Here is an 18,261-nt window from a genome sequence, read left to right on the forward strand (position 1 = left end):
AGCATTGTGCACATAGTGAGTGCACTTCAGTCATCTTTAGAATGGCATTACAGATTGCTCGATATACATGTAGGCCACAGTATATCTTCAGTTCAAATTAAATGGAAATGATTTCTAAGTAGGTGTTGAGTAAGTAGGCAGAGGTAAATTGTTTTTTCAAGTCCTCACCCAGTACTTGTGTCACAAGTTGTTTTATAGTTAGCTCAGTAATCATTGAGTACTTCAATTACTACTTCAAAACTGACAGCTGATGAACAACATGTACCATAGGTCTTTGCCACCCTTACCCATAGGAGAAATATCTATACAAAACAACAGTTCTCATATGGTTTATACTATAAAAGTAAATCATTACCGGTACACATTACTCATTTTCTTGATATGCAAGGCACACAAATAGTCTGGGAGGAAGGATAGTCTACCATAGATTTTGAGTGGTAATAGTAACACAACTCATTCCCACTACACCATTTTGCATCATATTGTACATGACCTCAGAATGCTCCACATGTTTCAGTTCTACTATGTAGTTGTACAGTACAGTACAGTGCAGTACAGTACAGTAGCATACAGAATGGTGCAGTATAATAAAGTACAGTAGAGTATAGTACAGTACAGTACAGTAGCATACAGTGCAGTACAGTACAGTAGCATTTATGCCTCACCCGTGCAAGGGGGCAGCCCTCAGTGGCGCCCCATGGGGAGCAGTGCGGTGGGACGGTACCATGCTCAGGGTACCTCAGTCATGGAGGAGGATGGGGGAGAGCCAGGGCTTGAAAACGAAATTATTTTTCAAACGTTCCGTTCCGAACGGTTCAGGCAAGTTTCAGTTTAACGTTTTCGTTCCTGCAATCGTTCCCCCACAAAAATATCGTTCCTGAACCGGTTCGGAACGAAAAATAACGTTCGTTCTTAACGTTCCTGCAGTGTTTAACGGCCATATTTAGTCTATTTTCGTGGACTTTATCTTAGAATAGACGTACTCATTATTTCCCCTTGATTTACACAGCTATTATATATAAATAATAAAACACCCAAAAACACTCAGATGGGCTATCCATCCTGGCAGATTTAACCGGATGCCTATAATTCTTATCAAAAGTAGCCTAGTAGCGGTGGGTGGATGTTGATTAGGGAGGCACAATACAGAATAGCCAGAGAGAGTTTAAAAAAATAGCCATAGAGAGTTCCTAAAAAAATCTCTGGAATAGCGCAGGTAAACGTCAGCATAATAAGAGGTGTCGATAGGCATGGATTTCAGTTCTTGCCTAGCTCTATTTAATAGGCCATGATTAGGTTTGCAGCAAGTGAAACGTGTAAGTAAAGGGAACACAGTTTGCTCCACAAAAAAATCCCAAACTGTTTTGAGATGTGCACGATGCAAGGGGTCACTAGTTCTAGAGAAGGGACAGGTTGCATAGTCTGAAACCTCGGATATGCTCTCAGATATCGGCTACCAACCATTCCAGTGCAAGTCCATCACCACAAAACCGGAGACCTTTTGTAGCCCAACAGAAGCGTCACAAAATAGTAAGAGTTTCCACGTAGTCCATCCCATCAGCCCAGCCCTCTGCACGACAGAAGAGAATAATAACTTAAACAACAACAAATGCGCTGTCTTTCTCTATCCCTGCTTGTTGTCACACGCGACCTGTTATTCGTGATGACAGCCAGGAAATATTGCGCAATAGCCTACTGAGGAAACCATCGAAACATTGAGCGGGCCAGCTAACGTCAGCTAGCGTCTGTCCATCTGCCACGAATGACTTTATCCCGCATTGACCACCACAACAGATAAATAAGACGTCCTTGATTACAGCACATAAAACACCAGCTCTCACCTCTCTTCTCTACAACCGACAGTGGGATACGCTGCGCACAACAAAAGCACTTCAGTAACTTTACGACAACATAATTTGCCATAACCGCATTGAACATCGAGGCACTCGGCGGTGCCATTGCAAGTAGTAAGCTAAACATGACTCACCCACCAGTTGCCTCTCGAGAGCACTCTGCGAATTAGGTTCATCAAATCGCCTATCCAATTCCTTTGCGAATCATAGACTGTATGGTCCAAATACTCTGTCCCTGTAGGAATCCCAACGCCGATCTCAAGACATGTTCTCTTTCCATGGTGTCAATATAAAACTCTGTAGGTCCGTGAATGAGACTGAAGAACAGCGCGGGTAAAGTGTCATTTCTCTTACAAAAACTTATTTGATATTGGTGGTCAACAACTTTAGGGTGGGTTTATTAGAGCCAACTTCCAATCACTACGAGAAAGCCAGGAGAACAGAGACAGTTTAGTTCTAGTTTCCTATCAAAATCTCTGAGGAGAAGCACATCCTAAAATTTACCCAGGAAGTTTCTCCATACAATGCAGTGCACTCTGATTGGCCAATGCTCCTCAATATCAATCGGCGGCAAGAGCTCAGGTGAAGCAAAATGCTGTTGCTGTATGCATGTTTCCCCTCATACACGTCAGTAGCCGAACTAAAAGACTGCTCGTCGCCATGGTTACTCCTCAAACAAAGTCGTGCACTTATATGAAATATAGAGAACGAAATAAAAACCGTTATTAACCGGTTTGTGGATTTCAGAATAACGTTTTTGTTCCGGAACACTTGAAGACCATTTCGTTTTCGTTTCCGTTTCCGTTCCTTGTAAAATTCCATAAAATTTTGTTCGTTTTCGGTTTTCGTTTTCGTTCCTTGAACCGGTTCGGAGCCCTGGGGAGAGCACTGGTTGATTACTCCCCCCACCAGCCTGGCGGGTCGGGAGTCGAACCGGCAACCTCAGGGATGCAAGTCTGACGCCCTAACCGCTCACCCATGACTGCCCTAGTACAGTACAGTCGCATACAGTACGGTGCAGTACAGTTCAATAGCATACAGTACGGTGCAGTATAGTACAGTACAGTATGGTATATGACATTACAGTACAGTACAGTACAGTAAAGTAGCATACAGTGCGGTACAGTACAGTATGGTATATGACATTACAGTACAGTACACTACAGTAGAGTACAGTACAGTACAGTCGCATACAGTACGGTGCAGTATAGTAAAGTACAGTACAGTNCAGTACAGTACTGTACAGTCGAATACAGTACGGTACAGTACGGTATATAACAGTACAGTATAGAAGAGTACACTAAACCACAGTACAGTAGAGTACAGTATCTTGATGACTTTTAGGCTAATTTGACAGCTGTATCCCTCAAAAGCCAATGGGATTTCCACATGTAGTTTAACGTTTTTGAAAGACTTTTTGAATGTGTGAGAGAGGGAAGCCAGACTGGCTTCAAACAAAGGACCACACCTACTAATACAAAATAATGAGCAATCAATAAATCAAGTGGTTAGGTAACCAACATGTCATTCTAGGTTAAAAGCCAAAGTAGAACAGAAAACAGACATGTTACCATTTTGTTCTTTTAAAACATAAAGTATTTGTCAATATAGGCTACTGTATGTATGGTGTATTGTATATTGATTATTCATAATTTCCTAAGCATAAAGCCCCCCATCACTCCATAGTACACTTAGGACTTGAGATATACATATCTGAACACAAATCAGCATACATTTTATTTTGTAATGGCCTTATAGAGGTAAATCATCCAAGCTGTCACTGACACTTGATATGTACATGTATTCACTTGATTGATATGTAAATATGAAATATGAAATATTTCAGTTGGGCTCCTAGGCTTACATCATTGATCAAAGATCAAAGAGTCCTTTCTGGTGAACATTTGTGCCAAATTGCATGATTGCATCTCTATTTTAACTCTTCTTGGCCTTATTTACAAGTTGAGAGGTGGCCATCTTGAGAAATGGCGGCCATCTTGGATTTTGAGTGGCCAATGCTCTTTTGTGAAAGAGTGCATTCTAATGAACATTTGTGCCTAATTGTATGATTGTATAATTAATTTAACTATTCTTAGCCTTATTTACAAGTGAACAGGGTGGCCATCTTGAAAAATGTCCACCATCTTGGATTTTTGCGTGGTCAACGCCCTTAGCTGAAAGAGTACATTCTAATGAACCTCTGTTCCAATTTCTATGCTTGCATACCAAAGTGAACTATTTTTGGCCTTATTTACTCCGCTATATAGGCTACAGCGACTTTTCTGATTTTCTTTCAACTTTTTTTATGAAAGCTTCTAGCGACCGTCTTCTGGGCGTCTGGAATAGGCTACGTGTGGAGAGTAGCTAGCTTCACTATTTAAGTTATATGCACAGCATGAGCAACAAGAGAAAGCTGTCTGCCAATCAGTAACTTTGACTTTGACATTGGTAGGGACACAAAATTGGTGGGGGTTCGGGTGTTTCTCCCCCGAGAAAATTTAGAAAATACAGTTGTTAAAAGTACAATTTTAATGCAATATGTGAATGTATTAGCCTATAAATGAATGTAGATCAATGGTCTTAGAGGGGGATGATTTATGACCATTTTCATTGTGGGGGGCTGATTACCAATCATAAGTTCATGACACAGATGTTATATCGATGAGCAGATGATATGTCAACGAGCGTTCCTTAGGAAGTTGGTCTTTCAATCACACGGTTGCAGGCTTAAATCCCACCCTTACCTGTGTTAACACCTCCATCCATGACTGGAGTGAAATTGACCAAAGCAGTTAGTTCTGACCCAACATTGCTCCAGAGACTGTAACCAATAAACTGTCCATATACATCGTTCAAATGTCAGCAAAGTGGTATATGTAGCCTAACATGAAAATGATCACCAGTTCTGCCAATAGGCCTAGCCTACTCACTGACATTTAGGCCTATTTTAACATCAACAAAAATGACACTGACATTTGTAAACCTTTTCTTGAAATAAGCTTGCATGTTTTTTAAATATATATATAAAAAAGACAGGGCCTAGGAAAAATGTTTTGGGTCCGGTGACGACTGACCCTGTTATTTATTTTTATGCAACCCAATTTTCTTTTAGTTTTTATCCTCCAAAATTAGCGATGCTGTGTGGACTGCCCACATACAAAACAACACTTTTCTTCATTCTCATAGGCTTACTCCCTGAGTGAGTACTTGTACTTTTGTACTCAAAAAGTACATTTGAAAGTCAGTACTTATGACTTTTACTTTAGTAAATATTTGGTGTACAACTTTTACTTTCACTTGAGTAAATTTTTCGCAGGGTACTTCTACTTTTACTTAAGTACACAACTTCAGTACTTCCACCTCTAACGTGCTATAATGGGTTTCAATGGGAGAGAGGGCTACGCGCTAAGCTACATGAAGAGGCCAATTTTGAATAGCAACGACTTACACTCTCTCAAACCCCCAAAAACATTTAGGCCGTAGGTCATAATATACGTCTTGACAGGCAAAATGATATACCAAGCTGTCATAATGTGTTACGCACTGTAAAATATCCATAGATTCCAGCTTTGTTTATAAATGTGATCTGAATTGGCAAATTGCTCGCAGGTAAATATTGACTCTCTCTAATCAAAGGTAGTAGAAGGGAAAGAGAAAACAGGCATGCAAGTATATATGAAATGAGCACATATTGCGCTATAGATATGATCGTCATAGAAAGTGTTTGAATTTCTTCTCTTTTCTCTTTCTTCGTCTTCTTCATCCAGGCTTTGGCTTGTTAGTGGAGGACACCGTTACGCCGGCAAAACTCTGCAGGTCAGTCGCTGGATTGCAAATTTTTGTAGTCTCAGACAGAGGCTTCACAATGCATTTCAATGGCATTGAGAACTACAAATGTTACGACAACTCTTGGATGCTACAGGAGCCCTTGTTGTTGTAGTGATTTACCTGTAAAATACAATTAAGCCAAAGTTTTAAAAATCAGCATGCCCCAGGTACTCAGCAGTATATCACCAGGAGGAAGGGAAGACATTAAAAATCCTTTACTAAATGTGTCTACTCATAACTGACATTTAAAATGGCAACGTCTTTCGACCAGAATCAGGACAGAAGCATAAAAACAGAAGTTCATCCTGACAATATTGCCAAACACGTTGTGCGAGATCAACATGGGGCTCGATTGATTGTGCATGGTTTCTCGGGATGCTCACCTCACTCACAAATTGACTTGATTTGAAACACCTTGCACAACCGTAGCTGAAGCGTTTGAGAATACAATCACTGTCTGAATGTACGGTATCAGTGCGCTTCTAGTGTAGATCACTCCGCCGGTATGGCACTAATAGCTCCATAACATAGCCCAAAAAGTGCATGCATCGTTATTTTAGTGCGACGGGATGCTGGTCGATCCCGCACAACGTCTAAGCATTGTGTGGTGGGCTTGTGCATGTTAGCATTAGCGCTCTGCCCTACCATAAGCATTGTGTGGTGGGCTTGTGCATGTTAGCATTAGCATTGTGTGGTGGGCTTGTGCATGTTAGCATTAGCATTGTGTGGTGGGCTTGTGCATGTTAGTATTAGCATTGTGTGGTGGGCTTGTGCATGTTAGCATTGTGTGGTGGGCTTGTGCATGTTAGCATTAGCATTGTGTGGTGGGCTTGTGCATGTTAGCATTAGCATTGTGTGGTGGGCTTGTGCATGTTAGCATTAGCATTGTGTGGTGGGCTTGTGCATGTTAGTATTAGCATTGTGTGGTGGGCTTGTGCATGTTAGCATTAGCACTTTGCCCTACCATTCATGACACCTTACCTTACCTACAAATGAGTAGCGTCAGTTTTTGAGAGAAATTAAGTACAATTTCTCTCCGCCATGTTGAAAATGTCAAAAGTCATGTCATCTGAGCAAGTCGTCCTTCAGAATATTGCCCAGTGTGATGGTGGAGTGTTCCTGAGTGATGTTCACCCTTGTTACCTTTTCTGCAGTTCAATAGCCATCTCATAATGGGTTTCAATGAGAGGAAAGTCTAATCTCTGCATTGGATATCTGAAGAGGTTGTTGGCCGGTGGCCATTTGTAGTTCAATACACACGTCTTATGATGGGTTTCAATGAGAGACAAGACTACACAATAGGCTATCTGAAGAGGTCATTTTTGTTACTATTGCAGAGGGGGCCATTTGTAGTTAAATACACACGTTCTATGATGGGTTTCAATGAGAGACAAGACTACACAATAGGCTATCTGAAGAGGCCTTTTTTTTACGATTGCAGAGGGGGCCAGAACTGCAGACGTCCATTGAGCTTCAAGAATGTGCTGAAACTCACCTCCGATGGGTCGCAGTTCAACACCGTGATGGGTCAACAGCAGATATCAGGCAAACCGGGGTCGTCTGAGGGTGGACTGGACGCCATTTTGCAGGTGGCAGCTTGTGGGGTAAGCATGTTAACAGTAAAAGGGTGGGAGACGTGACGCCTTGTTTTTTTCGTAACATTGGTTAAAAACCTACAAAAACTGTTATTTTTCCTCTTAAAAACAAATGTCAATAAAGAAGATGTGGTATATTACGTTTCATATTAGTCTTAGATGAGAAGAAACATTTTTGTTAAGATTCATGTAAAGGTTTATATGTCATATATGGGTGGACTGGACGCCATTTTGCAGGTCGCAGCTTGTGGGGTAAGCATGTTAACAGTAGCCTGAAGACAAACTGGCGGCAACCTTGTAGTCTTTGTTACAATTCGGTGCTATTGAAAAGCTCTCAGAAAAGACTACAGATGTGATGGCGAATGCTAACAAGACAGAAACATAATGTTAAAACACATGAAATAGGGTCCTACTGCCCCCACCAACACGAGGAGTGGATCTGGCAACCTTTGGGCCTCAAGTCTGACGCATTAACCGCTTGCCCATGACACATTATTACATGTTAAATCTGGAACTGTGTTCAGAATTCGTCATCTAAGGAACATGCTGCTATTTCTACGTTACTGTCATCATGAAATCCTTCTCTCAATTCAAATTCTGTCGCTCTCTCTCTCTCATTTCAAATCAATTCAATCCAACCCAGTGAGCTAGTCCCTCTTTCTCTCCCCCCTCTCTCGTCCCTCCCTCTCCCCCATCCCCTCCTCTGGGGAACCTCTTTTGTGTGTGTGTGTGTGTGTGTGTGTGTGTGTGTGTGTGTGTGTGTGTGTGTGTGTGTGTGTGTGTGTGTGTGTGTGTGTGTGTGTGTGTGTGTGTGTGTGTGTGTGTGCGTGCGCGCGTGTGTGTGTGTGTGTGCGTGTGGGCGTGTGAACACTTACCTGTACTTTACTGTGACATTGCGAGGAATTTCCACCCCTATCATACTCTGTTCACTGCCTACTTCTACATACTATACTATATCTTAGATGTATCTGTCAACACTTGTTCCAGGTCATGTTAAGACCGTCTACCTTAAAGGAGTATGCCACTATTTTGGGGCTTAATACAGTTAAAATCCTTGACTGGGGTTTATAAAGATGGTAAAGTGTATTATTATTCATGTAAGCCGTTGTCTTGTTTTAAGACAAGTTAAAAGAAGGAGCGTGTCGCTAAGCTAGTGAAAGTCAATGGATCCATGTAGCATGTAGCAATGCTACACGGATACATTTACTTTCACTAGCTTAGCGACAATCTCCCTTTTTTAACTTAACAAGACAACGCTTAACATTAAAAATAAGACACTTTATCACCTTTATAAACCCTAGCCAACGATTTTAACTGTATTAAGCCCCAAAGTAGTGACATACCCCTTTAACTGACAGAGCATGTTTTTCTGCACATGGTCTATCCCAAGTCATAGAACGTCTTTTTGCACAATTACCTTTTTACATTTTTTACACATTACATTTTCACATTCTTTATCTTTAGTATTTTTATTTTTTATTTTCCCCTCCCTGACTATTCCTGTGTTATTTGTGTCTTGAAATGTCCAGCTACTGGATACCTGAATTTCCCCCTGGGGATTAATAAAGTTACTCTACTCTACTCTACTCTACTCTATTCTATTCTATTCTATTCTATTCTACTCTACTGTACTTTACTCTACTCTACTCCTCTATTCTACTCTACTCTACTACTGGACTCTACTCTACTACTCTACTCTGCTCTACTCTACTCTACTACTCGACTCTACTCTACTACTCTGCTCTACTGTACTCTACTCCTCTCTACTCTACTGTACTACACTACTCTACACTACTCTACTGTACGTATTCTACTGTACTCTACTCTATTCTACTCTACTCTGCTGTACTCTACTCTATTCTACTCTACTCTTCTCTACTCGACTCTACACTACTCTACTCTACTACACCACTCTACTCTACTGTTCTCTACTCTACTCTACTGTACTCTACTCTACTACACTACACTACACTACACTACACTACACTACTCTACTCTACTCTACTCTACTCTACTCTCCCATCCCCTTCGTCTCCCCAGGATCTGATTGGCTGGCGTAACGGCACGCGCCTGCTGGTGTTCGTCGCGGACGGCGACTTCCGCGGCAAGTCAGCAGCCAGTGCACTACCGCCCAACGACGGCCAGTGCCACTTGGAAAATAACATGTACACTACGAGCCATGTAAGTTAGTGGCCATTTTTGTAGTTCAAAATCATTGTCTTATAATGGGATTCAATGGGATCAAAAGACCACACACTTGGCTACCTGAAAAGGCCAGGGTACGATTCTGGAATGTTAGCATCTTTATACAGATGTACTTTAAAGTTATCTACTTTCTTCAAGGCGAAATACGTGCATTTCTTGAAACCGTACCATTCCCACAGTAAGCCCAAAGTAGTGTGGCTACTTTCCTGAGTCCACACCGCTACTTACTTTCTTGTCATTGCAGTGCGTGACCAAAGAAGCAACAAGAGATAAGCATGAATAGCCCTTTTGATTGGATGACAACCACATGTGTCTTGCTGAGTCATGATTCAGCTGTTTCCTCCTAAATTCAGTGCGTGAAGTAGACAGCAATAGTGTACAACCACCACCAGCACATTTGATTGGATGTCACGACACCGTGACTCCAATAATGCACCAATAATGCAGTATTATCTACATGCCGATTGGATTTCGTTTCATTCCGAGGTGTAATTTGTCAAATATTTGGATAATAAAGTAGTGGTTACTCCCGGAAATTCATCTGTTGAACTGTCATATCCCTAAAAAAAAGTTAGTGTGAATTTCATTACATAGCCTAGTGGTATTCACGCTTGCATCCCAATGGGAAAACAGAAGCCACGGAGGTTCGAATCCACATGGTTGCAGTGAAACAATTTTGGAAATATCTGGCAGAAATAGATCATTTGTTTTGTGCATTACCAACACAGACATGCAGCCAAGGGAAACATGATTTCACGAGTTGTTGTCGACATGCTGCACACAGGATTCGAACCCGCGTGGCTCGCGTCTTCCCATTGATAGGCAAGCGTAAATACCCCTAGGCCATGAAATGAAATTCCCACTAAAAAAATTTCAGTACTTGACACGTCAACCAGTGAATTTCCGGGAGTAACCAATACTTTCTAATCTAAATATTTCACAAATTACACATCGAAATTAGACGAAATTAAATCGATATACAGCTAAAAGTATATTATTAGTGTGGGATTCATCAGATTTGAAGGATTTGACCATTTGATTTGATTTGACCACGAACAAATGACATGACTTTAATTTGTGTTCTGAACACTCTCGCAGCTGTATCATGACTTTGTGTGCATGTCGATCGATATTCAGCACTTTTGCACCACAGGATTAAAAGATATTGACACATTTGTGGTCAAATATGTACTACAAGTTTAGCTAATGGGTGGAGTCACACTCTGAAGTAGACTAGTGTTGTGTGTTACTTGGGGTGGCTGAGGTGATGTCTGGACTCAATGGATCTACTCCAGCTGTATTTCAACTTCACTGTCGAGATACGGATAGGAGGCGCCTCACTTTCAAAGTCACCACTACTTCAGAGTGCACATTACTCAAAGCAGTAGTTACTTTGTGTGCTCACGTTTGAGACACAAGAGTTAGCAACTTTTATAGTATCTACTATGCAACATTGCTAACCGACTAGCTACTTCGCCGTTGAGAGACGCACCCCAGGGGTACGTTTCTGGAACGTTAGCATCTTTCTACAGATGTACTTCAAAGTTATCTACTTACTTCAAGGCGAAATACGTGCAGAACATCACAGATGGTAAAACTGTTGTTACGTGAATGGAAGACCAGGAATTAAATTGCAGCCCCGCCTTTCAACGAGATCAAGGTCGTGCCTAAAGCGGCTGTCTTTCCATAGACTCAACATAGAACCACCACATTAAAAGCCAAAAATAAGGACTAACGAACTATACTGTGTGGTAATCACCACAAATGTGTAAACTATCAACTGTCTCGGTAATGATAATCACAACAGTTTTACCATCTGTGATGTTTATCTGAAGTTATTACTACGAATAGCGAGTCTTGTCATATTCCCTGCATTGCATCGCATTGCATCGCATTGCATTTGCTGTGTGCTAGGCCCACTTCTAGGCACTAACATTCGCAATGCTGAGCAGTTCCGAGACGCTAAAAAAGCTAATTTTGCTAATGTGGAAGTCGGCCCTAGGACACAGTGGAGATACTCATGAACGGTCATCCGGGTACTTTGCTCTTAAATTTGCGTTACGCCCCTTTATGGGTGAAAACAAACCGAATGTCTCATTGACTTACATGCTACATTGGCTAGCCTAAATGAACACATTCCATGCTTCAGCCACGGCTGTTTGGCTATATTATTTGAACAACCGGCAACGCAACACGTTTTCGGCACGTTGCGCGTGAACAACGCTAGTCTACAGGTCCGTATCTTTCGTTTATCAATCCCCAACATCACCAATTGACTTGCATGTGTTGTTTTCCCCCATAAATGGGCGTAACGCACATGGAAAACGTCACGCCGTTCATGAGATTGCCCGACTCTCCGTCTGTATGGCTCTGCCCATTGCTCCACTACTAAACCCAGTGCATCTTGGGAAATGGAGTTTTAATCTTCATAGACATACGTGTGTTTTGTGTGCTGTAGGACTCCCCCTCCATCGCACAGCTGGCCCAGACACTGAGGGAGAACAACATCCAGACCATGTTCGCCGTTACAGAGGAGTTCGTGCCTGCCTACAGGGTAACATAAATATTGTGTGTGTGTGTGTGTGTGTGTGTGCAGTGGTATAGTCTACTTTTTCAAATAGCTCATATTAAGTGGAGGACGAGTAATGTTTCATAAGCATATTTTTAGTTCATAAATTATTTAATTCATTCTGCAAAAATTTGTATAATTTTCTCTCAAAAAATCTCATTGGTTTCAATGAGGGCACTCGTGTTCTGGCAGGCACTCGCTTTTCGGCACGACAGAGACCGTAGTGACTCTTGTTGGCTGTGTGTGTGTGTGGAAAGTTAAAAAGAGAATTGGCTGTCTTTTTTTTGGTGTTTTCCAACACTTTTGGCGAGTTTTTAAGGGGCGCCTAAAACGGAAGATTTGATGGGAAGATAGCGACTAGCTAAGACAGCTCGTAGCCGGAGGGTTTGGCTTTTGGGGTTGTGGACTAGCAGCAGCGGTGTAGTCTACTTTGTTATGGACAGAATTTAGCTTGATTTCCCAAAGTTTCACTTTGAGCAATTTCCGTAATTAGCATAAATATACTTTAAATTCCCTGTTATTACTAGTGCGTGCAATACTTTCCCTGTAATTATTATCTCTGAGTAGATATTGTGGATGGGACCAGTGGTGTAGTCTACTTTTTTATGGTGGGTATATTTGAGCATTTTTTGAAGTGGTTATACTGTATATATTCATGCTATTCAAAACAATGGATGAATCAATTTTAAGTGGGTATACTGAAATCTGAAATCCCCAAAATTTAGAAGTGGGTGTACTCCGTATACCCGCGTTCTACGTAGACTACACCACAGACTGTGTGTGTGTGTGTTCAGGCTCAAGGTTATTGTAGCCAAATCAACGGTATAATATACAGTTGCTAGGAATGTCTTTTGGTTTGATCACAAATTTAACAGAAATGCAAAGAGCTAAGACAAACAAACAAGAAAACAAGAGGGACCATAAATAACGGGGAATTACGCATACAAATCAACATCGAAAAGTGCAATAAGACATAACACAGTACATGGTGCAAGGTAGGCAGAGGTTGAAGGCCAGGCAGTGAAGTGGCTGTAAAGTGCTAGGGTGCATCCCAATATGTGACCTTGCCTCCTCCACTTGCCTCCTCCACTCGCTTCTCGTCATGATGACATCACTGACAACAGCATTAAGTTTCAATATCTTGCAAAAGCTCAATTGTAAAGTCTTTTTCTCATTTGCAATTGCTATGGTGAATGAAAAACAGTCCCTCAAAAGTTGTTGTGGCTGACAGCTGGGAAACTTTATTGTTTTCTCCACGGAGGAGGGTCCAGGAGGCGGGATGAGGAGACAAGCACAAGTGGAGGAGACAAGGTCACATATTGGGATGCACTCCCTGTGCATGTTCAACTTCAAGTAGCGGATGGCTTGTGAGTAGGTACTGCCCCTAAACAACCGTATCTCACTCATTTCGTGAAGTATTCACGAAAAAAAATAGATTAATTTTCGTAGTGCATTCACGTTATTGCCCGTTTTTCGTGGTAGGGTAACGAAACGCTGCCTATTCACTTGAATTGCCCGACTGTTGCCTAGCGGCCCACTAGTTTGATGCCCTTTCGGTAGCCTACCATCACATGGTAATCAAACATTTCAAACAAGCAATTTAGGGTTAGGTTTAGGGTCAAGGTTAGGGTTAAGGTTAGGGTTAGGGTTAGGTTTAGGGTTAAGTAGGGTTAGGGTTAGGTTTAGGTTTAGGTTTAGGGGACATAAGGCGTAAGGTCCGAAAGGGCGTCGAATTAGTGAGTCCCGAGTGTATCAGCAGTGTTCTGTCAGCACCCCCTCCCCGCCCCTGCAGACACTTGGATAACCATAGCAGCAGTGGGGCAATTCAAGTGAATAGGCAGCGTTTCGTTGCCCTACCACGAAAAACGGGCAATAACGTAAATGCACCACGAAAATTAATCTATTTTTTTCGTGAAGACTTTACGAAAGGCGTGAGATAGGGCTCCCCTAAAGCGTGTGGTATCGCATGGGATGCTGTTGTATCTTTTCTCTGATGGTAGGAGTGTGAATATAGTGTGAATATGGCGTGCAGGGTGTTTGGGATCAGAGATAATGTTCTTGGCTTTCCTGGCTATACTGGTGTTCGCAGTCAAACAAATTGTAGCTCTTCCAAGGTAAAGTGTGTGTGTGTGTGTGTGTGTGTGTGTGTGTGTGTGTGTGTGTGTGTGACCCTGTCCTGACCTGCATGCTCCCTCCACTGTGTGTGCGTGTGTGCGTGTGTGTGTGTGTGTGTGTGTGTGTGTGTTTTAGGAGCTGAGGTGGTTGATCTCCGGGTCGCTGTTGAAGACCCTGACAGCCGACTCCTCCAACATCATCAAGCTGATCACTACAGATGACTACAGCGTAAGACAGTGGTTCTTAACCTGGAGATTTCAGGGGGTGCGCGGAATTTTGTTTGTGTTAATGTTGCGACCAAAATTCTGCTAGCAAACATTATAATTAGGCCAAATCAAAACCATATTAAAACATAGTTTGGTCCCCATGTTAAGTCTTGATTCATGACTCAAACAGAATCATTGTAATTAAACACATGTAGAAGTTTGGGTTGGGGGGCTTGTCTATCTATCTGTCCATCTGTCTATCTATCTATCTATCTGTCTATCTGTCTATCTATCTATCTATCTATCTATCTATCTATCTATCTATCTATCTATCTTCTAGCCCCTGTATTCTGGGGTCGTCCTGGAGTCGTCCTGGAGTAGACGTCCCGATGGCGTCTCCATTTCCTTCGTGTCCCACTGCAAGGATGGCAAGACAGGCTACAGAGCGTGCCCTGACATCTCCATCGGGGATGAGGTTCGTAGTCTTTCTGTATTGTTTCATGATGGCTTTCAATGGTATAAAAGTCTACACTAGGCTACCTGAAGAGGCCATTTTTGTAGTTCAATAACCAAGTCTTATAATGGGTTTCAATGGGAGAAAAGACTACAGATACGTCACAGTTTTTCTCAACAGGGGTGCCGGGGCACCCCCCTCAGGGGTGCCGCGGAAACGTGGCTGATAAATAAATTATGTAATGTAATACATATTTGTCTAAATTGATAAGTTAATGCTAGTCAGTGGAATCTTTCATCTGCCATTTACACAATAAACTATAAAGTAAATATAAGTCGCCCCAGTCAGCTGCAGCTTCGAACATAGGTCGCGTTTTCATTAAATTGAAAGGGTGCCTCGCCTAAAAAAAAGGTTGAGAAACACTGGTATAAAAGACTACACTAGGCTACCTGAAGAGGCCGTTTTTGTAGAATGGTGTGAGACAGATGGGCAATGTTTTTGCAGGCACAAAATATGTGTTTTTTTTTACATTCATGTGTTTTTAAAATTTCATTTATTCATTACAGTATGCTAACACTCATAACACATAGGTGCATTGCTTATTTGGAAACTTCTCCGTTTCGTGGGCTATGCGGTTTAAGAAAATTACATGAAGGTTTCAGTCATTGTAAACACGTTACAGCTAGCTAGTACAGCTAGCTAGTAGTGTCCATTGTAAATGTACCCCTGAAACTACTTTGGCTGCTGCTGTTTAGTTACTGGCATACATACCATCTAACTACTACGATGACACAGTAGCTGTTTCCATTGCTATTAAATAGAAACTGCAGTGTAATCGCACCGGAAACTGTATGGTTATTTTGTTGTTGTTACTAAAAACAAACTGTTGTGTCCGAGGGAGGGCATGCGTACACATAGATGGAGGCGGACAAGAAGGTGCTGAACATTAAATTTGGCTTTATTGTAACTACTGCATAATAATACAAGTAGGCTTCCTCAGGGTCCTTTCGGTTCAGAAGAGCGTTGAATGGGGGAGCTCAGCATTATATAGCCCCCGCCTAAACGCATGGCATTATGGGAAGTGAAGTTCCATAGTACAGTATACATCAATACACAACACAAACCGTTGTTACCATAAAATAACTCTTAAATTACTGTGAAATTACTATGAAGTTAACACCTTATTAGCGATCCGTAAAGTAAAGTGTTTGTTTACCAAGCACTATATACCTGAGGAGGCCATTTTAGTAATTCAATTGTCACTTCTTATAATGGGTTTCAATGGGAGAATAGACTACAAATGTTTGTTTACTTTCTCCCAGGTGACATTCGACGTGGCCGTGACCGCCAAGGGCTGCCCCTCGCAGGGACGGGAGACGATCAAGATCAAGGCACGGGGCTTCCAACAGGAAGTGGAGGTCAGCCTGGACTTCCTGTGTGCCTGTGCCTGTCAACGCGACAGGGTCCCCAACTCCCCTCACTGCTCCGATGGCAAAGGCACTCTGGAGTGCGGTGGTTGCCGGTGAGGTTCAGTTTTACTTTCTTTTTGCCCATATACAGTAGCCCAGGGCCGGCCCTTGGCATAGGCAGTGTAGGCAAATGCTAAGGGCGCCACTCCAATAGGGGGCGCCACACCACAGAATCAGGGATAAAAAAAAAAAATCAAACAAATCTAATCTAATCTAATCCATTCTTAAGAATATAATGCATCATCAATTAACACAATGCAAGTAAATTAACATGGAAATAAATAAACAATGCCTTAAATTGCAAAAAAACTCAATTTTTGTGTGTGTAGGGGGTGCTGAATTGAATACTTGCCTAGGGCAGCAAATCGACAAGGGCCAGCCCTGCAGTAGCCTAGTGTGTAGCGCGGCTTGACGTTGGCACATATAGTACCAACCGGTCAAAAATGGGTAAAACTTGACCATGGCTTGTAGTGGTGTCAACAATAATCGATTCGGCAATGCAATGCAATGGAAGGTGAGAAAGTGGATCGCACTCGGGTGCTTTTTTTCTTCTTTTTATTTTTACATAGGAGTAGAAGTGTAGACAAACGTTTCGGCTGTTGCCACACTGACGAAGGCAACAGCCGAAACGTTTGTCTACACTTCTGCTGCTATGTAAAAAATAAAAAAATAAAAAGAAGAAAAAAAGCACCAGAGTGCGATCCACTTTCTCACCTTCTAAGTTATTCAACTGGAGACGCACCACACGGAAGAGCGCGGTGTATCTGAACTACTACTGCAATGCAATGCAATGCGGGGCATGGACAATTCCAAAATCGATGCGGCAAGTTCCAGAAACGATGCAGCAATTTTTTGAAGTTTCAATTACCTCTGTGGATATTTCAGAAGTAAATGAATGTTAAATTAAATAAAAAGCACTTCAAAGTATTGAAAACTGCAAGACTGATACAGAAAACAGCCAATAAAATTCAGTGTCTGACAATTTGTATTGCCTCATCATGACTGATGAAACATTTGCTTTGCTTTCATTTTAAAAATGTAAGGCATTGCAATGCATTGTAGAATTTAATCGAATCGAATCGCTACCTCCCGAATCGTAATCGAATCGAGTCGTGAGGGTAGGGGACAAACAAATTCTAGGTTGTTTCGTCCGGAGGCGATATTAAGTGCCTACATCACAATAGCTATGCGCATCCTTGTTGCCGACGACGTTTGAATCGTCGCCATGACAACCGTCCATACCGTCCCTAATCTTAACCCTAACCCTAACCCTAACCCTAAACCTAACCCTAACCTTACCCTACTACTACCTTCTCCTCTTCTCTCTCTTCTTTACCTCCTCCTCTTCTCTTCTCTCTCTTCTTTACCTCCTCCTCCTCCTCTTCTCTCTCTTCTTTACCTCCTCCTCCTCTTCTCTCTCTTCTTTACCTCCTCCTCCTCCTCCTCCTCTTCTCTCTCTTCTTTACCTCCTCCTCTTCTTCTCTTCTCTCTCTTCTTTACCTCCTCCTCCTCTTCTCTCTTCTTTACCTCCTCCTCCTCTTCTCTCTCTTTTTTACCTCCTCCTCCTCTCTCTCTTCTTTACCTCCTCCTCCTCTTCTCTCTCTTCTTTACCTCCTCCTCTTCTCTCTCTTCTTTACCTCCTCCTCCTCTTCTCTCTTCTTTACCTCCTCCTCCTCCTCTTCTCTCTTCTTTACCTCCTCCTCCTCTTCTCTCTTCTTTACCTCCTCCTCCTCCTCCTCCTTTCTCTCTTCTTTACCTCCTCCTCCTTCTCATCTTCTTTCTCTCTTCTTTACCTCCTCCTCCTCCTCTTCTCTCTCTTCTTTACCTCCTCCTCTTCTCTCTCTTCTCTCTCTTCTTTACCTCCTCCTCCTCTTCTCTCTCTTCTTTACCTCCTCCTCCTCCTCCTCTTCTCTCTTCTTTACCTCCTCCTCCTCTTCTCTCTCTTCTTTACCTCCTCCTCCTCCTCC

The 18,261-nt window shown here is 42.2% G+C and overlaps 1 protein-coding gene across 1 annotated transcript in view; it reads left to right on the plus strand.

The window, feature by feature from the left end:
* LOC134466176 (integrin beta-1-like) overlaps nucleotides 1–18,261 on the plus strand; it is a 72,494-nt gene that overhangs the window by 21,661 nt on the left and 32,572 nt on the right. The window contains exons 8-14 of the mRNA XM_063220073.1: nucleotides 5,621–5,669; nucleotides 7,123–7,285; nucleotides 9,317–9,457; nucleotides 11,940–12,035; nucleotides 14,301–14,393; nucleotides 14,712–14,846; nucleotides 16,148–16,347. Coding sequence (XP_063076143.1) covers nucleotides 5,621–5,669; nucleotides 7,123–7,285; nucleotides 9,317–9,457; nucleotides 11,940–12,035; nucleotides 14,301–14,393; nucleotides 14,712–14,846; nucleotides 16,148–16,347 — 877 coding nt within the window. The remainder of the gene's footprint in view (nucleotides 1–5,620; nucleotides 5,670–7,122; nucleotides 7,286–9,316; nucleotides 9,458–11,939; nucleotides 12,036–14,300; nucleotides 14,394–14,711; nucleotides 14,847–16,147; nucleotides 16,348–18,261) is intronic.

Source organism: Engraulis encrasicolus, chromosome 16 (assembly GCF_034702125.1).
Source record: "Engraulis encrasicolus isolate BLACKSEA-1 chromosome 16, IST_EnEncr_1.0, whole genome shotgun sequence".
Classification (NCBI taxonomy): Eukaryota; Metazoa; Chordata; class Actinopteri; order Clupeiformes; family Engraulidae; genus Engraulis; species Engraulis encrasicolus.